This window comes from Protopterus annectens, chromosome 7.part0, assembly GCF_019279795.1.
Source record: "Protopterus annectens isolate FY-2018-M chromosome 7.part0, PAN1.0, whole genome shotgun sequence".
NCBI lineage: Eukaryota > Metazoa > Chordata > Ceratodontiformes > Protopteridae > Protopterus > Protopterus annectens.
Genome location: NC_056739.1, coordinates 1,472,613,526 through 1,472,640,372, shown reverse-complemented (window position 1 = coordinate 1,472,640,372; position 26,847 = coordinate 1,472,613,526). Strand labels below are relative to the sequence as shown.

The 26,847-nt window shown below is 40.9% G+C and overlaps 1 protein-coding gene across 2 annotated transcripts in view; it reads right to left on the bottom strand.

The window, feature by feature from the left end:
- LOC122807082 (deoxyribonuclease gamma-like) overlaps positions 1-26,847 on the bottom strand; it is a 925,207-nt gene that overhangs the window by 287,168 nt on the left and 611,192 nt on the right. For both annotated transcript variants that reach the window (XM_044078020.1, XM_044078021.1), the window contains exon 7: positions 13,239-13,396. In XM_044078020.1, the coding sequence (XP_043933955.1) occupies positions 13,239-13,396 (158 nt within the window). The remainder of the gene's footprint in view (positions 1-13,238; positions 13,397-26,847) is intronic.

Sequence of the window (26,847 nt, the reverse complement as noted above, 5' to 3'; positions counted from 1 at the left end):
CAGGAATCCATGTAGATCATAACACTTTCACCTGACAGTCTTGATAACTTGGTACTTGTAAAATGCCTTTAGAACAGGAGCCTTCTGATGGTTTGGTACTTTTTCTAGGGGGAAACATTGGATAAATAAGAACCTCTGCAGTAGGTTTCCTCGACTAGATTGTAGATGGCTAAAGGCCCACCTCCTCCCTTTGCTGCTTGGACTTTAGCAGCAAGTAATACTTCTGTGATACAACCACTTATTTAAACATATGAAGACACTGCTGCATCAAATAAAAACAAGCAGACAGCAAATTCACTAGTTTTACATCAGCCAATAGGATATTTCATAAAGAAGTCAAATCTATTAACAGGTACACACTGTAGGACGGGACATAGTTCTGTTACCATTCAGACAGCATATGCACTCATTCACTTAGGTAATGTACATTTGGCTGAGATAACTTTTGAATCTTATGCAGTTGCTCATTCCTTTTTGGATACACTGCAGTGTTACAAGTAAAGTCAGGAATCACCTTGCATGTTTAATTCTGTCCTCACAAAGATCTTCCAAACTAAGCATAAAAAAAGTTCAATTATTTTCTTCTGCAATACACTCTCAGGATTCTTTCTTTTCTGCTTCTTGTGCCAAAGTAACTGAGTTGAAGTCTGTTTTAGAAGACAGGCAACTTTGGACTTGTGGTTGGACTTTTTACAAATATTTAAAATGGCAACAACTGTATTCTGTATCTACCTACTGTAATGTTTATCAATGGACAAAACTGCTCTGTAGAATACTCCTAACAACCAAAATCATGTTATTCTGTGGTGAGTTTAATCAATTAGTAGGTGTTTGCCCTGAAAAAAAAACAATGAGTCTTGTGTGGTGAGAAAAGGCATAGTGAAAGACAATGAGAGTTGTGTTGTTATAAATGTAATAAAGAGGGGCATACATGGGTAGAGTGTACTAATGTTAAACTCTTTGCTACATCTGATGCTGTGGTAAATGTTCAGATAGATGAGACTCAAACAAGCAAAACTGTCACAGATACAGAAAACAAAGTTCTTTCTAAAGAAGAGGAAGTGCTTCCCCATCAGGTTAGTGACATTCAACAGGTAAACGGCATTCCTGTTTCCATACAAAACAAGTATGCATCTTTTTTAGCAGATTAAAATTAACAGTGGAAGAAAAGGTGCACAGCTTACTTTCAGAAGAAGGTCTTAGTACTACAATAAGGGTTCATGTTAAACATAGAAAAAGGCATCTTAAACCAAAATGTGATATATTTGATACCAACATTAAAAAGAGAAAAGATTTGTTTCGTGTTTTCTCTCAATGTAAATACTAACATGAGGGATGTGAGATGCCTGGTTCTGTTAGAGTCGTGTAGAGCAATTTACACAGATGTTTATCTTTCAGACAGAAATGGTCTAACGTTTCATGAAAGTATACAGATAGAAAATGTGTGGGGTAGGAAAACTGTATGGTTATGTGGCATACAGAACTGTTCTAGAATTGCTATTTTGATTAAGAAACCTTCCTATCCTTTAGATATATTAGATGGTAGAATTAGGTGTCTGATTTATTTGGACCTCCAGTATTTATATTCCTTTTATAGACCTATTGTTTTATATTTACATACCAGTCCAGTAGAAAGACAACGTTTATTTACAGATCTTTAATTATTTCTCTTGGTTACAACAGAAGTTGTAGTCATAGATTATTTTAATTGAGGTTTTTCTTGTCTTTTGGCTGTTAAAACCATACAAATTACTATTTTTTTATTTTACAGTGGTCTCTGTGACACAGACTGGGATTTACTTCTGTAGGGATTACTGATCGTCTGGGTATTTGGGCTATTATAGATTATACAATGGCTAAGTTGTGTATTGACAGAGGCCTGCAGTGGTGGATTGTCGTATGTAATAAAGACCAGGGATTTCTCAACAATACTACATCATTACCGAAAGATTATTGCTCTTTTTGACCTTTTTATATTAATTTTGAAAACTGATGGATTGCTTTCAAGGAGAAGTATGAGTTAGATTATGTAGTTTGAGACAATATTATAATGCTTCAGATAAATTAAAGTACATTAATTACTTTCTCTTCCTATGCCAACATTGTGGGCAATAATGCTATTAAATGTTTGACCTTTGAAAAACATATGTTTAAGGCTAATTATGAAAGAGTTAAAGTTAAACTGCAATGTAAATATTTGCAACCCATGTTAGAAAAGAACGAGTTCCCCCTTTTTAGGAAAATCATTTTATTTTAATATTGGAATCCTGCCTGATATAACATACAGTACTGGTATTTTCTCTAAATCTATTCAAGATTTACTATACTATGTACAGACTTATGCCAGATGCAAATAACGACAGAACAGGGATATAAAATATGGTTCCTCTCTGGTCACCACATTTACTGTATACCAGCAAACACCAATGCATGCTCATATCATGACCACTGCCATAAACAACCTATACAATACAAGGAGGAAAGTAGTGCAGAAAAGAGTAAAATCCCAAGAAGGAAAGACATCCCTGATCAGTATCAGCAAGAAACTAGGTTCCCTCATAAAATCATCCAAGGCTAGCTTCGAAAGAAAAATTGCCAAGGACTCCAAAGATAACCACAAAGCGTTCTTTAGCTATGTCAAGAACCTAAGTGGAAACTCTCAGATCTGCTCTGAGTTAGTGCAGAATGGCACAAAATACACTGAACCGACTGATATTGCCAACATTCTGGCAGACAAGTTTATTGCAAACTTCAGCCCTCTCTCATCCTCTTAAAGGGCCCATAACCATACCAGAAGAATGTAGTGCCCCGACAATCACTGACACACAGGTTAAAACAGCCCTACCTAAAGCCAAAAATACAGCTTCAATGGGATTAGATGGTGTCCCAGGCTGTGTCTTACATGAGCTCCAAAATTAACTAACCCCTCACCTAAACACACTGTTCAATCTCAGCCTCTCTACAGGCTACATACCCATAGAGTGGTGCACAGCAACAGTTATCCCACTCCACAAAGGTAGAGCCACAATGGACCCCGGGAACTATCACCCTATAAGCCTGACTAGCCTGGTCTGCAAGGCTATGGAGTGCGTCATCATGGAATTCATTAACAGAGACATTGGGAACCTTCAAACATTGGACCCTACCCAGTTTGGCTTTGTTAAGGGCAGATCATGCCTCCTAAACCTGGTGGACTTCTTTGAGACAGTTACTAAGGCTTTAGATGAGGGAAAGGAGGTCCACACAGCCTACCTAGACCTCGCAAAGGCTTTCAAGACCATTCCCCATTCTGGTATTATAGACAAGCTCACCAGCCTGAACATAAACCCCTACGTCATGAGATGGTTTGCCAATTGGCTCACGGATAGAACCCACACGGTGAGAGTTGCAGGCTCTAGGTCTGACTCTAAACCAGTTACAAGTGGTGTCCCCCAGGGCTCAGTCCTGGGACCCCTCCTGTTCGGTATATACTTGTCAGAGGTACAAGCAAGCACAGGAGGACTATGGTTAACCAAGTTCACAGACGACTGCAAACTGGGGGCCAAAATTGACTCTCCAGCTGATACAGACATCCTCCAGAAGGGTCTCACTGAGATGGATACCTGGTGTCAAAATCATGGTCTTAAGCTAAATGCCAAAAAGTGCATAGTCATCCCCTTTGGAAAAAAACAAAGTGCCTGCAAACTACCACATACGTGATAGTCCCCTAAATACAGAAAATGTAATAAGGGATCTGGGGACCCAAGTAGATAGTAATCTCTGCTTTGATAATCATATTGCCAAGGTGGTTAGAAAATCCTTCTATGTGGCCCACCTAATCACAAAAGGGTTTGCATCTAGAACAAAAGAGGTTATTGTGCCCCTCTACTCATCACTCATCAGACCCATCATAGAATACAATGCCCCATTTGGGATGTACCTTACAAGACACCTGCAACAGCTGGAAAGACCACAGAAGTACCTCACCAAGAGGATTACTGGCCTCAAACATATGCCCTATGCAGCCCAACTGAACAAACTCCAGCTGTACTCGGTTGCATACCGCTTACTCAGAGGTGATTTCTGCCTGACATACAAGGCGATGAACAACCCAGAATTGATGGACATGTTCCACCTAAAAGAAACAAATCCCAAAGAGTCACACGCACTAGGGATCTAAACCTCACCACAACGATAAATAGGACATGCTGGAGGGATAAATTCCTGTCCCAGAAATTCCTCATGCTTTGGAACAGGATTCTAATCTACATTAGGCAGAGTGCCCCTCACTAACACTCTTCAAGAGAAACCTTGACGAGTGGATGGAAAACAGAAAATTTACCCCGGGGATCACTGCAGTGGTTCTGCTGGACAGAGGCACAGGGAACTAATGGTTCTGCTGGACCGAAGCACGGGGAACTAATCTAAGGGGGCGGCAAAAGCCAACACATTCTGGCTAGGCTTATAGATGCCCTCGAGCAGATAGCGTAGTACTTACCTATGAACCTATATCACTTTAAGAGGACTGGATGATGTATTATTCAACATTAATAGTCATAGTTTTTCAGGAATATGTGGCATTATTTGCATCTTACATTAATGCATGATTACTATTCAGAAAAAATATTCTTGAAAGTTTTAAATCATTGGTTACACTGTGGTGCGCAAAGAAGAGAGTGAAGTTTCCAGGTTCATGGGTATTTACTAGGCTATTGATGTGTGAGGATCTTAAGAAGTGTAGCCTTACATTCAATCACTAGTTTTTATCCCCCTTATGTTTTGTATGCAAACAATTTAGAGCGCCAAACAGGCATAAGTTAGAGCATTTACATGTTTCCCTTATCCATGAGAGACAGTGGTGCTAAATTGGGTGTGAATTTATGGTTATCCATCCATTTGTCCAAATTATGTTTGAATAGAGTATGAGTAGTGCTTTGTTTTATACAGCATGGAAGGCAGGTTCACGGAAGTAATATTCTTTTTGTTACATACCTATCCCTCCAATATGTTCTATGTATTTTGCAAAACAGATTGAAATCCCTTGAATTTGTACTTATGATGCCATTGGACTTAGGAATGTGTAATATGTTTGACAGAATAGGATCTGTTGAAACTTTATACACAAGACATAAGTTACTTGTCAGTAGCCTGTTTGATACTGAGAATATGACCAAGGCATTGAAATGGTCTGCATATCTTTCACAATTTAGACCCTTGATTTTTTTTTTTTATTGCGTAAGCATTGTGGTCATTCCATTTGTGGCAATATTTGGACAGATACATACCGAAAGAGGTATTATATTTAATGACTGGCTAATGAGTGCCAAGTACATTGGAAGGATTACATCCTTGGGCCTAGATGCAATACCTTTGGATATGAGCTGTGTCATGAAAAAGGACTTTCTTACAATAGTGGACACAAGGGATCAAAGGACAGTTCATTGTCAACTTACGTTCACAGATCGCTAACTACAGGATCAATTTTTAGTGGTATTTTGTCAATGAAATGATTACAAGGGGAGTCATGATTACCAGAGGATACAGACCATGGTTTTGATATCAGCTATTTGTTCCAGGGCTCTCTTGGAGAATCTTGCTGTCCTCTGGAACATTTATAATAGCACCAAGTTTGCAGATGCAACTTTTAATATTAGCTTTGCCTTTTGAGAAGTAAATGCCAAATAAAGTGGCCCAATGACTGAACTCAGGGGTGTACTACAAGTGACAGGTCTTTTGAAGGAGGTAGAGCCATCCAACCTAACTTTCTGGGTTTTATTTGTGGGCTAATTTGCTAACCAATGAGTTACATATAGACTGACATTTTGCTGGGAGAGTTTATCTACAATAACTAAGTGTAAAAACAAAACTAGATGAGTGTGTGCCCCTTTCTGGTTTATATTTGTTTTCCATTTTAAACATTTTTCTTCATTGTACCTTGTCAGTGGAGAAGATAAACTGCTGGGGGTTGGTCTGTTATGGCATAATATAGCCTGTTTAAGTAAAAAGAGGTTAATTTATTGTACAAAAAAATGAAGTAAATAGAGGATTATCCAAGGATGTCAATGCTGTAAACCATGTTGTCTGTTATCCCAGTGTGCTTGAGTGTTGATATTGGGTGGGACAATTCCTTGTCTGTTGTATTGGGTTTGTGGTTTTATCTGGTTCAAAATTTTGTTGAGTTGATGTTATCTGTTAGGGGGTAAAGCTTTGGTTAAGTAATCATTCAATGATTTTCGTTGTTAAAACAACATTTCATGTAAATGAAAAATCAAATTCTGAAATCTTGTTGTAGTTTAAGATATTCTTTATTATCAGCAGTAATCAGCAGATGAGCACTCTTCTAAGGTTTCTAAGTTACAGTAGCTACCCAGAGAGTATTTATGCAATCTGGATAAACTAGAAAGCTGCACATGCTGGTCAAGTTTTGTTTTTATACTTTTAGGCTCACCCCTCCATATTCCGAGGGGGGGGGGGAGAGGGAGTTTTGAAGCTGATGACCACATTCTAGGCTAGGAGAGATCACTGAATTCATTCACACAATACCTAAGTTTGATATGGTGTTGAACACCTTTGCAAGGTCTAGATATACAGCATGCAATGTTTTGTCAACATCCATTGCTTTAGTATTTTGGTTTGGTGTTGAACCACTTTGCAAGGTCTAGATATGCAGTGTGCAATGTTTTTCCCTCATCCATTGCTTCAGTATATATACATTTTTAAAGAAATCGGTCAGGTTAAGTAGTCAGGATCTGCCCTTGAATCCGAACTGAACTGGGTCAAGAGTGTATAGGTTGCCTGTATCTTTGTTTACTAATTCCATAATGATCCTTTCCATATTCTTACAGATGTAAATAGTCATGCTTGTGAGTCTATAATTACCCTGGTCCATTGAAGCCTCACCAAGAGAATGACTGCAGCTGTTGTCTTTCATTCATCTGGCACAATGCCTGTTTTCAGGCTGATATTGAATAGTTTCTATAGGGGAACAAGTCATATTTCAAGCAGACCAGAAGGCAGCCTGGCATGTTATCTGTCCTCACAGACATAATGTTCTTGACCTTAGACAGCACCTTGAGAATTTGTTCTTGTGAGATTTGTGGGGGACATATAGATGTGTGTACATGATCTGGGAATATAGCGGGGGGGGGGGGTTAGACCTAAATCTGTCATTTAGTAGAACTATGTCCTCTGGGTCCATGTAAGTGATAATATTTACTATTACTTCTGCGTAGTGCTGTGCATTGTTTCTGAGATTTCTAACATACTTAAAGTAAGCATTGTGGTTATTCTTCACTCGAGTGGTTATTTTTAACTTGTATCTGGCTTTGGTTGACTTGATTAGGGTCTGGAGTTCCTTGTTTATTTTAGTAAGAAGGATTTTGGCATCTTGTGCATTAGATTTATTTCGCCTGCATGAGTTTGTGTATTATAAAGTCTGTTTATATTTGGGTTCTACTATAGCAGTTTATTTTTGGAATCTGGTATTGTATTTATTTCTGAGAGGGACAGATACATCTATGCAGCTTTTTATATGTGAATAGAATCTGGTAGTAACTGATTCCACGTAAGCACTGGGGTCGTCAAGATGGAAGATGTGTTTGAATTCAACCACTTCATCACTCAGATTTAGTGGATTAGCCTTAGCATAATCTGTGATTACTAAGGTATTGTGAGACACTTCCAGTTTCCATCTTCTTGTGAATGTGATTGACTTGTGATCTGATTTGACCAGTGAGGAAGTTAAAATTGGTGGGGGGGAAGTTCTCCATATTGATTAGGACCACCTTCAGAATTTTATCACCCTTGGTTAGGGTGTGGACTAACTGGTACAGGGAGTTTGTATTGATGAAGTCCAGATGTCTCTGGATATACATGATTATGGATGTGTAATCTTCCAGTTTATGGAGGGGTAACTAAAATCAATTAGAAGAATGGAGTTTGGCTTAATACATAGTGTCTCCATACTAGTTATGTAGGAGGTAGTAACATGACAGGTCCTATAGCTAGCTATGATATGATAAATAGTTTTATTTATAGTTGGCTGTGGAGTTCCAGGTCATTATCTTGTCTAGTCAGTGGGTGATAAAGCATTATTTTTAAGAATATGGAGACCACCACCTTTAGAGCTTTTGTCTAATGTGGCAGGCCTGAACATGTGATAAGCATTGAAACCATGCACTAATGGAGTGCTTTCAGTGGTCTTGAAACATGCATATATTGCTGTTTTCAGGGTAAGGAGTGCTTGCAGGGAGTAGAGGTTGTTGTTAAGGCTACTAGTGTTGAACAGCACAACCTTAATGTTATGAAGAAATAACAGTCCTGCTGCAATAAAACAATGTGGAAACTTGCAGAGACTGGTGCAGGATTAATATTTCTTGGGTTTGTTCAGCCTTCCTGTGGTTTTCCTGGTTTGTGTTTTGTCATATGTTAATGTCATCCTGATTCTATTTATTCTGCAATCTTTAGAATATTCTAATTGGCTATAAAAGGCACTGTGGGTGGACAAGGCTTTAGTCAATCTGCAAAAGTCTTTTGAAGAAGTCTTAAGGTTTATTTGGAAAACAAAGGTAACAAATCTATACTAGATAACTAAAAGCCTTTGACAATATCCAACTGTGATCATATTTTCATAGGAAGTAACGCAAAGGAGAACAGGTAAGTTGCTACATGTGGTATAAAAGGAAAATACTCAAGGGCTTACTACTGGTGATTTAAAGTGGAAGCAGGTAACATTATATGAGAAAGTATAGAAGCTAACAGTCTCCTGTGACACAGAGGGCATTTGACAATGCTCATTTACATGCTTGGAATATTTTAAGAGCATTTCATTTTGTGCCTCAACTATTACGATTAATCCAATTTATATATGACATTTCTGTTTTAAAGAACTTAGTAAATGGATGGCTTGGTGTATTTATGCCTTTAGTGGAGTTGCTTTTACAATAATAATGAGTGCTGTGATATCTAAAGGCGATAAGGCATGCTATTTTGACAAATGCAAAATGTGTATATGCCTCTTGTGTTACCGTATGTAGATGATTTAATCATACTCACTAAACATTCTCAGGCAATGCAAAGAGTTATACGACCAGATTTTAAAACTAGTTGGTTTAAGACTTAACACACTGAAAACTAATGGGTTTGGAAAGGGGTGCGACATTATGTGGTAAATGTTTTTCAACATGAAGGACTGCGATACCTGAACTTAGATTTGGGAAACAAGAATGTGCCACACAGCAATGGCGACATTTGTGAAGTAATATCGCTGATAAATGCCATTTTGGCAAACCTTTATAGGTTCATAGGTAGGTACTAGGCTATTGGCCCTAGGGCCTATATAAGCCTAGCCAAACGGTACCCTGGCCTTTGCCACCCAAGAAAATTATTTTCCTGTGCCCCTGTCAAGCAGAGCCACAGAAGTGATCCCCGAGGTGAATTTCCTATCTCCCATCCAATCATCAAGATTTTTCTTGAAGAGTGCTAATGTGAGACGGCCTGAGTAGGGCATCTGTTTGAGGCCGGTAATCCTCTTTGTGAGGTATTTCTGTGGCCTTTCCAGTTGTTGTAGATGTCTTACTTTCAATAAAAATGCATCTTATTAATACATTCATTTTGGAAAAAAAATATCTTATTTAAGAAGTGCCTATGCTTTTCCACTATGGACCACCAGAATTATTGGGTATAATTTTTCAATTTGTATGTGGGTTACATTTAAATCCAAAAATGAAAGCATACTATACAATAAAAAGAAGAAGAGGCTTAAGTTTAATTAGCCTTTGAATTCTTTTAAAGTTCTGAAATAGGGACTGTTCATTCTTTGACTTTGTTAGGACATGTGTAGACTATGAAATATGCATCATTTCTGAATTGATACGATACTCCACAGACATAAAGTTGGAGGAGAAAGATTTATCCAGAAGTATAGGAAGATTAAGTTATGAAAACTAATATTATTACATTATGTGACCATAATAAATTATAGTACAAACACCTAACATGTCTTATTATCACATTGATTCTTGAGATTCGTTGCCTTTTGCGGAAATGTGGGCAATACTTCATATACAAAAGATATCCCTTTATGTATGGGAATGTACCAACTTTCTTTTGCATTTTTTGCTTAAAAAGTTACTTGTTAAACCAGAAATGAAATAAAAAGAGAGCCAGTGTTCATTATGCTATGTAGAGGAAAGTACAAAGCATGCATTTTTAAAATTGTTCTAGGGTGACAAGGTTCTGGTTACTAGTAAGTACATCAGATGTGTTCTATAATGATGCATTCTATTAGATTTGGTGAGTACAATTTCATATCCCCTCAGGAAAGTGATGTGCTGCACTAAAATCATTGTATTGTTTGTATGGATAGGATGAACTATAGAAATTTTATATAACAAAATATGGAAGGAAGAAACTATTAAGAAAACTGAACTATGGCTATGGCTGAAAGAATGGGAGAGAGAGATGTTTTATTAATATTTTTGTCTATTTTTCCTTTTATGTTATCATTATGTCAATGTATTTACAATTTTGATGAATTTTAATTTTTATATGTTATGATTACAGTTTGTGATTTTCTATTTTTGGAATGCAAAAACATTATTTTCAATGAGTGTTGTGGGATCTTTTACATCCACCTGAGCTATCACCAGCTCATACAGATGAGACCTTGCTTTAATGTCTCATATGAAGGAGCACACACCCAAGAATGTAGAAGCCTCCTTATGCTGCACTACTTGTGTCACTATTGGAAAAACTAATCCGAGCACCTAGTGTGGGAATAGAACCCACAGCCTTTTGATCTTCCAACACTTAACATAAGAGTGCTACCTGCAAAGCCATTGATACTGCCTCTATTAGCCTCACATGTATAAAATTACACAGCATATCACATCCAAAGTCATTAATTTAGCCATTTGTAATCTCTTTGTCCTAGACCTTAGTCAATTCAGCTTTTTCAAAGGCAGATCCTAGCAGATCCTATCTCCTAAACTTGGTTAATTTCTTTGAAATTGTCATTTAAGTCAAGGACAGTGGCCATTCCATACATATCACCTATCCTAGAATGGATGAAACCTTTCAAACAATTCCTCATGCTGCTATTATTTGTCTTCTAAGTAGCCAACTAGCTATTGGTAAAAACTCACATGGGCAGTTAGCACTTCCTCAGAACAAAAGAATGCCACTAATGGTATATCAAAGGGTTCGGTCGTGGGTTCTTTCCTTTTTGGCACATAGTTTTTTTATATCCAACAGCACATTCAAGGCATATAGCTAACTACATTTCCTGATGTTTGAAAACTGGGAATGATTGTCAGATCTCCTACAGACTATAAGATACTTCAAAAGGGGCTTGACTATGCCAACTCCTGTATGCTGACCATGGTCTCAAACTAAATGCTAAGAGGTTGCCTGACCAAAAAAAAAATCTTTGCTGCCTGTGTCCTGCCATCCTCCTTCATAGAAAACAACACAGGAAATAAATGCTAAAGACGTCTTCCAAGTCTTTTACTGAATAAAGACAAAAGTTTTTATTTTAAATAGGAGACCTTGGCAGTTCTTTTCCTGTGGTTTTTTATTTTGTTTAAATGATAAGAAATATAGTGTACTTCTGTTTGGAAAACAGAAATTCCCAGGCTCATACTTTGTTAGTAACACTTCCACCTCCACCACTAGAAAAACTGCACAGTTATCAGACATGGACACCTATATTGACAACAAACGATCAGTTCACTAACATGCCTCCATCATAGTTCACAAATCATTTTAGTTAGCCCAACTAATCTTCAAAGGCATTTTCAGCTCCTTTATTAATCCCTTGTCAGGCCTACCACTGAACATAACAACTCCCTGCAGACTGTACCTTTCTAAGCACCATGCCCAATTTGGCAGACCCCCCCCAAAGATTCTTGACCAAGAAAATCAAATATTTTTCATCCATTCAACTAGACTGCTGCTGTCTACCTGCACTAAGCATCCCACAGACTCCTTTGTGGTGACCTCTGCTTAACTTTTCATACCCTAAAATTCCCTGCTCTGCACACACTCTTTCACTTTTGTAAAATTAAGGGCTCCTCAAATGCCTGCAACAAAGACCTTTATTTCCATCAGAAAATAAATAGGAGCCAATGGCTGAACAAGTTTCTAATGCAATGTTCTCCCCACCTTTGGAACAAGCCCCCTCTACACATCAAGCAAATTAGTAATACAGCCAGTTTCAAGGCCAGTCTTGAGGATTGTATGGATTTTCACAGACTGGTTCATAGATTAGTACTAGGCTAACTGCCCTTGCGAGCCATTTTAAGCCTAGCCAATTATCCCCTGTGAGATTCAAACCCTGTACCTTGTGTTTGTAAGGCAAACACCTTAACCATTAGCCTACCCTCCCAACTGAATTCATAAATTCTCCACTGAGATGGACTGAGTGGACAATGGTGAGCAGCACATACACACTAGCATAAACCAGAAAATGAAACAGCAATCACCCACAGAAAAAAAGACTTAATTCTGAAGATATTCTTAACAAAAAAGGTAGCAGGTGGTAAATTGCCTGTACGTTCAGGTTTCAGCCAAGGTTTTTCAAAGGAAATTACTGATTTACAGGAAATTATGTACATGAAGTAGTAAAAGATGCCAAAAAAAGAATATGTAAAGTGGGTTGAACAAAACCCACCCTTGCTTAAGACCAACACTAAAATGTGATGTGTTCAAACTCAAACGCGACAGACACTCACATAAGGCATTTAATATATACTTAGGTATGCTGCTGTTAATGGACTGCCTCTGACTTAAGACTATTCACTGACTGAATTAAAAAGGCAAGGTTTTCCAGCACACTCTCCTATTTGAGACTTGAGGTATCAGGGCAGTTTTTGTCTACTATTCTTTTTCAGTATTGCAGTTCATCTGATTCTGTTTGCTCTGCTCAATGTAAGAGTGGCATTTCAGTGAATGAATGATGACTGGAAAAAGTTGTCAAGAAGCTGCATACAGATTTTGCCACATGAGGTTATTTGGTGAGGGACTAGCAATATATATATATTTTTACATTCCATGGAACAGCAGTAGGTAGAAAATAAACCAACCTGAACAGAATAAGAAATGACTCTTGACCATGAAAGAAAATAACTGAAACACTTCAGATTTAAGCATTCTCATTTAGTAAAAAAAGCACGTGTCCACCTTGTTCACTGGGAAAAAGTGGTAATTAATATTTAGCTGATTCTGACCATTGCCTACTATCTTAAAACAATTATAATTACCTGTCATAAGAGCAGTCGGTTCCACTACATGCTGTGGTGTCCTCATCATCCCCAATCAGCCAGTGATATGTTGGGTCTTTTCTCAGTCTAATCTGTTTCATTTTGCTTTTTGAGACATACCTTCCATCAGCATTGAAGTCTCCCAGAATTATCAATGCCTGTGAAGATAACACTTATATGTTAGCCATTAGGAGGCACTTTTGTGTGCTAAAAGCTTAAACATTTTTCAAAAGGGTGGCATATTATGGAAGAGGATAAGATTAATATGGTTTACATTAGGGCACTGTCTAGGCTTAAAGTGTTTTGCTGACATTCTGACATGCATTTTAGTGTGTGGATGCATTTTCTACCCAGTGTTCTTAATTTATGTTGTTCGTGGCTTAATAAAACATCTTTGTCATTTTTTATTATATACATACCCACATATATTTTCTTTATTCCATGGCAACATTGCCATGGTGACAGTTTAAGAATGTGGACAAAGCCTTTAATGAAGGAGCCCATGCATGCATTGTGGATGCATTCCCATGCTGTCCCTAAGCTGTCACCAAGGATAAAGTTAACTGAAAGTCTCTGTGATGTGAAGCAGCTAAAACAGTGGTTTTAGAAATAATTTATTTAAAATAGGTTACAATTTAGGGATATTAAGTGGATCTAGCATAATGTTTAAGGTCTTCACCTTGTAGACACAAGGTACAGGGTTTGATTCTGACCTCAGGTTATTGGCCAAGCTTAATATGGCCCATTAGCTCAGTTAGCCTAGTATTCAACTATTAACCTAAAATGAATCATGTCTCCATTGTCGCCCCATGTGGTAGTGCAAATAATAAGTGTATAAATGTCACCAAAGTACATTAAGACACAGGTCAAGAATCTATCTAAAATGAGCACACCATTCAAAATTAATTTTATTTGCTATTTTGTTAACATTGTGTAGCTTTCAGGGAATAAAGCATCATCTCACTCTTCTAAACTTACGTTTTCCTTAAAAATAAAGCCAGCTGACTGACGCAGACATTTAGCTATTACCACAGACTGTTGTTGTCCTGTAACTTTAACAAAGTATGCCAGATCTCCTTTCATCCTGCAGCTGTTGATTAGTTACTACTGCTTGTGAAAGAATAGGAAATACATGCTGAATAAATTCTTAAATTATGCATCTTGCCATAAGTTTTAGTAAAGACAGAGTGGCTAAATTATACATGGGTTTTAAGCAAAATGAAAGAAAAACAAGCATATTAGTCATACAAGTAAAGTCAATGTTCAAAGTAAACTACCTTGAGTGACTGTTTTCTGGGTTGTGGGTGAAAAGGGTCCCTTAAAAGGCCATCTACCTGTTTAACAAATATAAAATAAAATAAAAAATATATATATTTAGATAATGACTATGTTGTTAAACTGGCTTTAGAAAGCACAGTTACTGGGATGGAACAAGGTTCCACATGGGAGACATGAGATTAAGGATGCCCTTCAGGAACTGGTCTGGATATCAGTGGAAGATGAACATTCAGGTAGGCAAAATAGACAAAAGATACATCTTCACTGATATGTAAACAAAGCCAGTGAATTAAAGCTGAGGAAATCCTCCTATTTGGCATGTAAGAACTTCCTTCTGGTGCCACAGGGAGAATATTTTCCATTTTGCTAGGTAGGATTTCTTGGTACTTGACTTGCTAGCTATCTCATGGCATCTAACATGTCTTTGGAAAAAAGGTGCCAAAAGGGAAGCAAGGTTATATCTTCCAAGCTGCTAGATTCATGGTGGTCAGAATGGGCTGCATGAGTGATTCCCTGCACTGCATCAGGAGGTTTATACACTGTGGCAACAGGAAGGGCTTCTCCTTTGTCAGCTGAAGAAGGTGGGAGAACCACTGTCGTCTTGGCCAAAAAGAAGCAATTATAGCAATTATAATCATTTTTATCCCTTCCTCCTTTGTTTTCTGTATTACCCTAAGAAAGGAAATGGAATCAAGCATGAGAAAGCAGACATCTGCAGTTTAAGAAAAAAACATTCACTCTCCCAGATGTGGATGTAAGGTGCTGTAGAGCAGAATTTATTTATTTCTCTGTTGCTCATAGAGGGAAAGACTTCTATCTCTGGCACACCACAACTGTTGGCTAGGTTTGAAAAGGTTTCCTTGTGCAGCAATTCATTCATTCATGTTGATCTGCTGAGGTATTGCTTAATTGCTCTGTCATGCAGTTCTTGTCTGAGGTCATGCAGTTTGCTGTTAGAAGTAATTGGCATTGCAGTGCCTGCTCCCAGGCCTGCATTGCTAGCCTACATCGATGACACCAGTGTGTTTCTTCTGTTTGTTTATGTACCACATCATTGTGGTATTGTGTGTAACTATCTATAAAAATCTCTGGCACCTAGACGGCTCTGAATGTTCTTGCTGCATAAATGACTTCCAGCATTTCCTTGATATTTATATCCAGTTTGATTTCCTATGGACCTCAGGTGTCCTGCAGAGAGGAGCTAAGATGATGTAACTTCACGCCCTTGAACAGGAACTTTGTGGACAGCCAAGAATTTCTGCTAAGTACTGCCGAGCACTGAGCCCCATTGCAGCTGTCTTGGATTCTGTATCCACTGCACTGTGCCCACAATTTCATAGCACACTTCTTCAGCTGCAATGAAATCTGAGCTTGACTGAGCAGGAAAGAGTTTTCACATTTTCCAGCACCACCCTCTCCACTTCCACTTATAAGCTGCATGATGATGTGGTCTTGTGGTTTAGCAATTCAAAGCCCTAATATCCAAAGTTGCAGAGACATACTCTATCTTACCATACCTGTTTATCAAGCTACTGTGTCGTTTGTGACAGTACTGCAGCCGAAAACCAATATGGCTCCCTTAGCAAATTCCAAAGATATTCCCCGGGATTCATGAAGCTTGCGCCAGGCTCAGGCATAGCGTAGGCAGTATAACACCAAATATGGCCGCCGAGCAATTCAGGTACGATCCAATTCCACATGCACTACCAGCGTATGCCAGATCTGAGCAGCTCTCAGCTCATGCATGCTAATAACCCCATGCACAGTAGTGCAGCATGCAAATGAAGGTACATAGTGATTCATGAAGTGGTGCAGGCGTAGCCTAAGCATACAGAAATGTAAACCAAAAAAAATGGTTTACATTTTTCCAAACAGAACATCAGAGCCATGAAAGTGCACCAAACTTACGTATTACAAAGTTAACATATGCCAATGGCTAAATATACAGCCAATGGCATAAAAAAACATGCACAACACATAAAAAATAACATTTAATGTCATGGCCACACTAACGCAAAGTACAACCGCAGGGCATGTGTGCGCAAACGGGAACACAAGGAAAATATATACCAATGTCATAAAATTGTAATGTAACACAAATCATGATTTCGCCATAATAGTCAATGGTATGCATGCTACACCACAACCAAGGTGCAAGGGTTGCTAAGGGTCTGTGACAGTGTTCAGCTTGGTAACTATGAATTAGTAGTCAATGCCATGCAAATGAGGCAAGTAATACTGAATTGCAAGTGTCCCACCGGCCTAAGGATGTACCATACGGTGCAGCAGTACAACAGCGAGGAGTGGCCTGGAGGTATACATAACATCAGCAGTGGGGTGTGCCACCGTAGCTGTAAGCACATTGGAGCATTGCTAATCTGAGTTGCCCATTGCTAAGCAAAGCTGCAGGATAGGGGTGTGGATGTAGCCATAGCTTTGCTTAGCTGAGAGCACACATGGTGACCGAAAGCTCACGTGTACGTGAATGACAACGTGCTCGAAACCCGGTAAACGGCTGCGCGCAGCGCACACCACAGCTAAAACAGGAAGGTTACGGGAAGACAATAAGGAAATGCCGCAGTAGTGTAACTGGAGTACAACTGAGTAATTAACACCTATTAACTAATAGTGGGCCATTGACGGTAGCTAACAAGGCTGCTAGTAGCAACCTGCAGAACAGGATAGGGGAGGTGCCGGATTGCAAAGAAAAGAGAACTGTCACCACAGAGCTAAGCAAACCTGCAGTAGATCGGCTATAAAACACATTTCACAACACAATCCTGGGTTGGGAAAGTACAAAACAAGAAAGCAGGCTGCTGGATGCATGCCTGGACAATGGGAGGGGAATCGTTATGAAAAGTGAAGGCAAGGGCAAGAGGTGATCCACGGCAGCTAAATGTAATTCAACACCAAAGGCACCACAATAGCAGTACCTGCAGTAAAACACATACGTAAGATACCCTGCAGCTCTGATTGTACATACACACCCTATGACATCATCAGTGTCCAAAGCACAATAGTATAAAGTGTGAAGACACCTCACACACACTCGTGTATTCCCAAACACTGCACCATCAGTGTAAACAGACGGGGAACTTTTACAATGTACATGTTGGGAGCTGCCATAGCTGTGATTCATCACCATGTGTTGGAGACTGAAGGTGGTGTGGAGGATGACGCTGACAACCACCTCAGGTCCTGGAGGAGGAGAAGAGTGTTCAGACCAAGGGTAACCTACCAGGGGCTAAATGATTTGGAGATAGTAGAGCGTTACAGGGTGGACAGGGACATCATACAGCAAATCACTGAGCTGTGCTGGCCACACCTCAGAGCCAGAAACAACAGTGGTTGACCCATCCCAGTGGACACGAAGGTATGTGTAAGCTTGAGAATACTAGCCACAGGTACCTTTCAAAGGCCAACTGGAGATATCATGGGGATCTCACAGGCATCAGCATCCAGGGTACTCCACCAGTTCCTGGATGCCATGTTACCACATGCCAATGAGCATATATACTTCCCCCGAACTCAGGAGGAGTTGACCAGCAATATGCGCCTCTTCCACCATGTGGCAGACTACCCGGAGGTACTGGGTGCAATAGACTGCACGCATATACAGATCAAGTCACCACCCAGTGAGCATAGTAGGTGCTACATAAACCGCAAGGGATACCACTCCATCAACTGCCAGGTTGTGTGCAATGCCCAGGGCATTATCATGGATGTGTGCTGGCAGCCCTGGAAGCTACCATGACTCCCACATCTGGCATGCCTCACAGCTGTACCAGGTATTTGTCGGGGGGACATCCCATATGGCCACCTTGTGGGGGATGCTGGCTATGCACTGGAGCCGTGGATGATGAATCCCATCAGAAATGCACACACACCCATGCAAGAAGGCCATAATGAGGCACACGCACAAACCAGAATCATCATAGAGCATGTGCTTGGGATGCTGAAATCACAGTTCCGTTGCTTGGACATATCTGGTGGAGCCTTGCAGTACTCTCCAGGCACGTGTGCCCACATCTTCATAGTATGTGCCATGCTACATAATATGATCCTGCAGAAACAGCTGCCGCAGGGACATAATGGTGAAGGCCCTCACAGCCCACCACAATTGCCAAGGGCATCACAGGCACAGAGAGATTCAGACCACGAACACCCTGTGCCAGCCCCAGTAGGCAGACTTAGGCATGCCCAATATGCCCATGCCTTGGTAAAGGGAGAACGTATAGCACATACACTGACAGTGTAGGCCCCTACGGACTGACACACTTCTCCACCTGCACACACAGTAAAATGGATGGCACACACACACGACCACCTGTAAATTGTCATGTATAGGTGGTCTACTGTGTGCATCCTACATAGGCAGCCCTCAACTATTGCACACACAACAGCTATTGGTACAAGGTAAGTCAACAAATGAACAGTAAATTAAGCTAACAGCATGTGTTGATACTGTATATATAGGTTCCTAGGTACATCGGTAGGTACATGCCTGATTGTCAGAGGCCATTCATCAGCCTAGCCAAAATGTGTCTACTGTCGCCACCCCATTGATTAACTAACTGTTCCTCTGTGGAGCAGAGCCAATTGCGGGATCCCTGGGGTGTAACCACTGTTCCCCACCCACTCTGCAAGGATTCCCTGGTGTGTTAATGAGGGGCTCCATATAATGTAATCAGGGATGTAGTTCCAAAGCATGGGGAGTACCCATGACAGGTATCTGTCATCCCAGCATTCTCCAGTTATGGTTGTGGCAAGGTGTGGCACATTACAGTGTGTGGCTCACTGTGACATGGATTCCCATAGCTGGAGCACATCCATTAAGCATCACTTGGACATACCATTAATAGGTATCATCCATATGTAAACTAACCGAGTTACACATTTGTTTGCAGTATGGAGGAACAGCCATAGTACAGTCCACATACTAAACACCATAACACTTGTACATATCCCAGATGCCCCAGTGGTAAAGCCACTGACTGTCTCGTGCATGTTCCTGGTTCCACGACCTGCAAGGGCTGTTATGTAATTCCGATGTCCCGAATAATGGATGTTGGATGCAGGTCATTAGAGCATGTTTAAGCACATGTTAGCGGGTTTATGCGCCGGCAAGTGCCGGTAAGTGTAGTTTAAACATGACTACACGGATATGCGTAAAACAGGTCTAACCTTTGCTGAGTATCGCACAGATCACGGGCAAAGCTGGCCAGAACCACTGAAATCTGCATTATTCACCCTTGTACTAATAGTGCCTGCTCTGAAAGGTAAAACGACCACTGCCAGGAGTAGAACACGCAACCATGTGCACAATCACCTACCACTAAGCTACCTGAGATGTACCAATGGCAGGTGTGTATTGTGACAGGTTAAAACACAAAAGGGCGGAGTTCGGGAAATAGTATACACCGCCATGTACCTAATGAAAGGTGTGTTCTCTCTCTCTCTCTCTCTATATATATATATATATATATATATATATATATATATATATATATATATAATATAGAGATAGAAAGGGTGATGGAGAGATATAGGTCGATATATACGGATATACATATATATATGCAAATATATAGATAGGTTAACAACATGTACACAACCATGGAGGTACATATAAATAGGATACTACCAAATACTGAATGTTTTACATACCGACACGCGTACTCACGAGGCTTAAAGACCGAAAGACCACAGTACCAGAACACTAGAACAGAGAGTACTATTATCACGATGTTAAGGGACATTTAGTTAGTGCTTCTGGTGCTGCGGTCCAGGTAGGTGCTGTGTTTAAGTGTGTTTCTGATTGCTGTAGTGTGTGTAAGTGTGTGTTCAGAGTGCGGTGTGTGTTTCTGTGAGACTGTAATGTGTGTGTGTGAGTGTGTTTGCTTCATATGTCTGTTCGTGTTATCTCGGAGGTAGATTATTATAGTAGGTGTGGTGTGGGGGGCACAGCCACCCACATGGGTTGTGTATGGGGCATGGCCACCTGGCCATATGTAGTGTAGGATGGATTGTTTGGATATGATGGGTAGCAGTGTGTCTGTGTGTGCTTGTGTGTGTTCTGTTTTTGTGTTAGTTCCGGGAGTTTGACTGTCGCAAGTTTGAGTGTTCAGTATTGTGGGGTTTGGAAGTCTGTGAACAGCAATGTGGTTGTTGGAAGTGTGTGCGTTCCTGAATCCGTGGGTATGCCGTATACAGCAGCTGAAGTCTTCAAATATGTGCACAACATGGACCATAGCAATCACACATTCCGCTATGACCGAACATTAAGAACAAAGGATATGGAGACTATATTATAGCAATAACCCACACCTGGGTGTGGGTAATGCTGGATTTACCCACGGTTGTCTTTGTTTGGCCACTCAGGCTTTGCCCTCATGAACAAGCCACACCAACCGTGGGTAAATTCACCATTACTCACACCCAGGCATGGGTTACTGCTATAATACACTATTACAAATATGTGGTATGGACATAAGCTAAACATAGGGTTACCACCTGTCCCACCTTGCAAGGGGCAGTCCCACTATGTGCGGTAGTGTCCTGACCAAAATGAGTACAAATACTAATGTCCTACAATCTCGAGACGTTCTGCATGTTCCATAGTTAATGTAATGGTTGCATAGAATAGTCATCTGTATCTAACATACCTACATGTAATAAGAAACAGGAAAAGCAAGTAAACCGCTACAAGAATATAAGCTTTTATATAGGCATATATGTAAAGTTCTATACTTTGTACTGACCGTGAGTATGTGTTGGCCTCTAAAATCCGATGTGTGTCCTGCAAATGTCCTACTATGGCCATTTGAAAAGGTGGCAACCCAAGCCAAAGAGGTTCAGTCACCAACACAACTCCAATGAGTGCAAATATCTGTGACAGAAATACACGAGACAGCTTTCATGTAGCAACATTTCATTACATACCGATGTACTTCTGAAGGGATTGAAGGACCAACTTCACCTGCATGCTATATAGGAACCAATTAACAATGGCTTAATGAATACGCCTGCGATAACCATAGTATTAGTCTACTAAATGATAGGTCTTCAATTCGGGAAGGAGCCCTCACACACATATGGAATATTTATAAATGCAGTTCCTACACACCTTCATCTGCCCCACACCCGAAACAATTGCAATACAGACTGTAATAACATCACAAACATCCACTCACTCTATGTCATCTGCAGAAGCCTTAACATACCTTGTGAGAGACACACTATAATGGCCCTATGTGAAATTGTTGTTGTTGTACAATGGAATAGACGCCAATGTTACAGGGTTTGTTTGCAATAATCCCGTATCAGACGGCTGATATAACAGCTACACTCACATGTAGAACTACATCCTCTAGCCATAACACACAATCCACGGGGGCCATGAAGTTAAAATATCTCTGTCTCTCCATATAGCTGTTGCAATTCATCACAAACAACACATCCAGGCCGTCTTCCTCGAAGGTAGGGCAAAGGGACAATGCCCAAGTGGAGTATTCAATTATACCCCACTGTTGCCATGTAATTGGCTAATGGAGTAGCTGCACAGCTGATGTGCATGTAATCATCTACTCCGGAACACCAATTGGTGGCAGGATACCACATGTTACTGGTATCTACGTATAAAAGGATGGCTTGTCATACATTCAAACCATATGTACATACGAGAAAACCATTAAAAAAGAAAAGGAATAGGACTGATATCGTCAACTCGGACTACTAAGAAGGTATGTAGAACACTCAGTATGTTAGTGTATGTAGTGCCTGTTCTGTATTAATGAAAGTGTACGCAAAGCATATAGTGGGAAAAGGTATTATGTAGTGATGTATTGTTGAGCATAGTAATGCTCGTAGAAATTGTGTGTACTGCTGTGGGTCACAAGGTAAACACCTCATACACCACAAGGGATGCTAAGTAAGGACTTTAAACACAATTCCACTTCAGCCGCTGTCAGTGGCAGGGTTTGTCCAACAAATACGTGCCATAACAGGGGATAGTATATGTTGATATACTGTAACAGTAGGCATATGTATGGGCGTATAACTGAGAATAACATGTCTAAGGTGGTCCTGCTGTGCAATTATGATTTGCATTATGGGATATTGTTGCAAAAATGTGAAATTTACAGTATTGTAGGTAGATATGTCTAACATTTTACATAGCATTACTGTTATATTACGCAAACATCAGGTATGTCTATTGGCATGTACAATACACAATAACAGGATACATATGACTTGTAGTCACCAGACAGTGTATCAGCATGACAGCTAATTGAAATGGAAGAGCTAGTCAATTATCCCTGCACAAAGGACATGTAATAGCTTCATAGGTTCATAGTTAGGTACTATGCTATCTGGCCAAGTCCATTCATAAGCCTAACTACAGTGTTTTCACTTGTGGCACCTCCCTAGGTTAGTGTCCTGTGCCTGTGAACAGCAGAGCCATTTGTTTCCTGCACCTCTGTACAGCAGAGTCGCTGCAGTGATCCCTGGCGTACATGTCTGTCTCCCATCCACCCATCGAGGTATCTCTTGAAGAGTGCTAGTGTGGGTCCCTGCCTGATGTACATAGGAATCATGTTCCAAAGCATGGTGAGTGTCCGGGTCAGGAATGTATCCCTCCAGCACGTCCTAGTCATCGTTGCATTTAGGTACATATCCCAGAGCATGTGGCTCTCAGTGGCTTTTGCTTATGTGGAGCATATCCATCAATATTGTTTTGGACATGGGCCTTGTATGTTCAGCAAAGATCACCTCTGAGTATGCAGTATGCAAATGAGTACAGTTGGGGTTTCTGTAGTTGGGCTGCATGTGTCATCCTTCGGAGGTCAGTAATCCTCTTGATGTGGTAATGTTGTGGTATTTAAAGCCGTTGCTGTTGTCTCATAAGGTACATCCCAAATGGGGTGTTGTACCCTTTAATGTGTTTCATAAGTCATGAGTAGAGAGGTACAATGGCTGCCTTTGTTCTGGCTACAAACCCATTAGAGATTAGGGTGGCCACGTAGAAGGATATCCACGCTACCTTGGCAATATGGTTATCAAAGTAATGGGTGCTATCTACTTGGGTTCTAAGATCCCTTATTATGTCTTATGTATGTAGGGGACTACCATCTATGTGATAGTCAGCGGCTGATTGGTGTAATCCAAAGGTGATGTCTATGCACCTTGTGGCATGCAGCTTGCGGCCATGTTATTGACACCAGGTATCCGTCCCAGTGACACCATTATGGAGAATGTCTGTATCAGCTGGTGAATCAATCACGGCCCCTAGTTTGCAGTCGTCTGCAAACCTATTCATGGTAAGTCCTTCTGTGCTAGCCTGTACCTCAGAGAAGCATATACCGAACATGAGGGGCCCTATGACTGAGGACTGGGGACGCCAATTGTAACTGATTTACAGTAGGAACTAGGGTATGCTACCCTCACTCTGTGGATTCTGTCCGTGAGCCACTTTGCATAACATCTCGTGACTTAGAGGTTGATGTGCAGGTGGATGTGTATGTTGACAATACCAGAATGGGGAACGGTGTTGAAAGGCTTTGAGAGGACAAGGTAGGCTGTGTGGACCTCCTTACCCTCATCTACTGCCTTGGTAACTGTCTCAAAGGACTCCACCAGGTTTAGGAGTCATGGTCTGGCCCTAACAAATCCAAACTGGGTGGGATCAAAGGTATGGAGGCCACCAATGTCTCTGTGAATGAGATCCATGATGATGTGCTCCATAGCCTTGCAGAACAGTCTAGTCAGGTGTATAGGGCAATAGTTCCCCTGGTCCATTGTGGCGCCACGTTTGTGGAGTGTGATAACTGTTGCTGTGTGCCATTCAGGGGCCACAATGCCTGATGCAAGGCTATTAGTGAATTTGGTGCCCAAGTGGGGAGCCATTTCGTTCTGAAGTTTGTGTAAATCGCAGCCTGGGATGTTGAACGGTACATGGATTCTGTGTTCCTGGCTTTAGAGAGTGCAGCTTTGAACTGCGTAGTTGTGACCGCAGGGACTCTACATTGTTCCTGTATAGATTTGGGCCCTTTAGGGTGTGAGAGGGGTGTAAAGTTAGCACTGAACCTATCTGCCAGGATGTTGCCAATATCAGTCAGTTCTGTAATGTTCGTGCCTAACTGCTGTATGTCAGAGCAGATGTGTGTATCGCCATCGAGAGTAGTGACATACCTCTAGAACGCTTTGTGGTAGTCCTTGGAATGAGTCGCAGTAATGTTTATGTAGCTAGCTTTGGAGGATTTGATAAGGGATCTCAGATTCCTACTGAGGCTGACCAGGGAGCTACCCCACTCATGGGATTGTACTCTACTTTGCAACAGTCTCCTCCTTCTATTGTACATTATATCCATGGCAGTGAACCACCAGAGTGGCGTCCGTTTTCTGGTGGGTACCATCATGGCTCTGTTTGGGATAGCATGATCCATGCAGTTGTGTAAGTGCTAATTAAGTGCAGTTGTGTACGATTCAGTGGTTGTAACTGTATTGTCCATCTGCACGGGTGTCATGACGTTTACTACTGCTGTCATAAGAAGCCTGAAGTTGGCTTTGTAGAAATATTGTACTGTGTTTTCCGTAAAGGGTGTGGTGCCAGGATGTGGATAACAAGGGTGATTAGTGTACGTTCGGATCTGACCAACGAGGAGATAACCCCAGGTGTGGAACACCAGTCACACATGTTGGTAACGTCCAGGTCTAGGATATTGTTGGCCCTGGTGGTGGTGTGGATAGGTTGATCCAGCCAATTAGAGGTTATGAATCCCAGAAAGCATTGGCCTAATGTGTGGGTACATGAGTAGGTATCCCAGTTAATGGTGGGGTAGTGTCAGTCACACATCAGTAGTTTCAGTTTGAACCCTACTTTCCAGTACACCAAGAAGTGAGGACCGTTAACCGTGGGGTATGGTGTGGAATCTGTAGCAAGCTACAATTTGTATAGTAGTTATGGCCACAGTTAGTTGCACTTGGATTACCTCTGATGCATTGTGCTAAGCAACCAGCCTGGAGGTGTGTATATCCTTGGGAAATATGGACACACCTCTGCCGTGGGTGTTCCAGTCCTAGTTACATGGCTGAAAGGTGTGGTCTGAGTAATAGCCTGTTAGTGCAGGGGTGCTCTCAGGAGCCTAGAAGCAGGTCCCAGTCACTGCAGAGATATCAAAGTGGTCCATTACAAGGAGTGCCTCGGGTGAGTGCATTTGAGATGAAGATGTCAAGCATTAAATAGCATTACCCTGAGGTTTTGCTTGCCTGTTCCTGTTATGGTGGTGAATATGTTATTTGAACCGTGCCTAAAACAGGCACTATAGGAGCAGCAAGAGCCTTAGACATTATGCATAATCCCAGGGCCGACAGGTGCAGGCCATCTGTGCCAAAGCATCGTGTTCTTTCGACCATGTCATTCAAAGCAGACAGATACTGGATACCCTTGGAATGACACCAGAAGCATAGCCAACTGTTGAAGTGAATAATTCAGTCCTTGAACTGCATTTTCAGTCTGGACAAATGCCAAATGCTTCTCAGGGCTAGGGTGACACCTGCCTGGGCTACAAGATCGGAGAGCTATTCCATGTCTCTGTACATGTAGTCCAGGAAGTTACATCTCAGGGCATTCACACTAACATGGAGAATGACACAGTCATATTGTACCTGTTGAGGAGTGAACTGAGTGCATAGGTTATGTTGTGGATCCTGTTACTCGACAGCCAGCTGAAAGTGACTATCACCTTGTGTAGCCTGCTGAGTGGGACATCAGTGTGACCGCCTATAGAGTCACCTATGGCTAGTGTGTTGGGCACGTTATATCGCCCTATTGGCTGTAGTTGATGGGCACACTGAGTCTGTGGGCTATAAGTAATTGGTGTTGTGTTGGGTGATGGGGGCTGCCTGTGTTTCTGCTTTGGAGTTTTCTGTTGCCTAGACAGAGTAGTATTGAGAGGCTCCGCAAATGTTGAAGCCTTACTATGTGTGGCCTGTGGTGGTGGAGATCTAGTGAGACTATGTGATGAGTGTGGTGTGGTGCAAACATTTAACATCCCCACATGATTGTCAGGTTCAGTCTGGGTTGGAGAGAGCTTTACCTCCAGCATGGCTACATATGTACATCTCCCACAGGTTGTAGTGTTGTATGTTAGGAGGAGAGCATTGACTGTGTACACGAGACAATTTCTATATTGCCTCATGATGCCCATATTCGTCATATAGACAGGCGATAACACTGGGAATTGACACTTGGACATGCCTGAATATTTAACTATTTCCCACTAGATATGTAAGGAAAGTGTGTACAACAGATGTTTTACTCTAAGCAAGC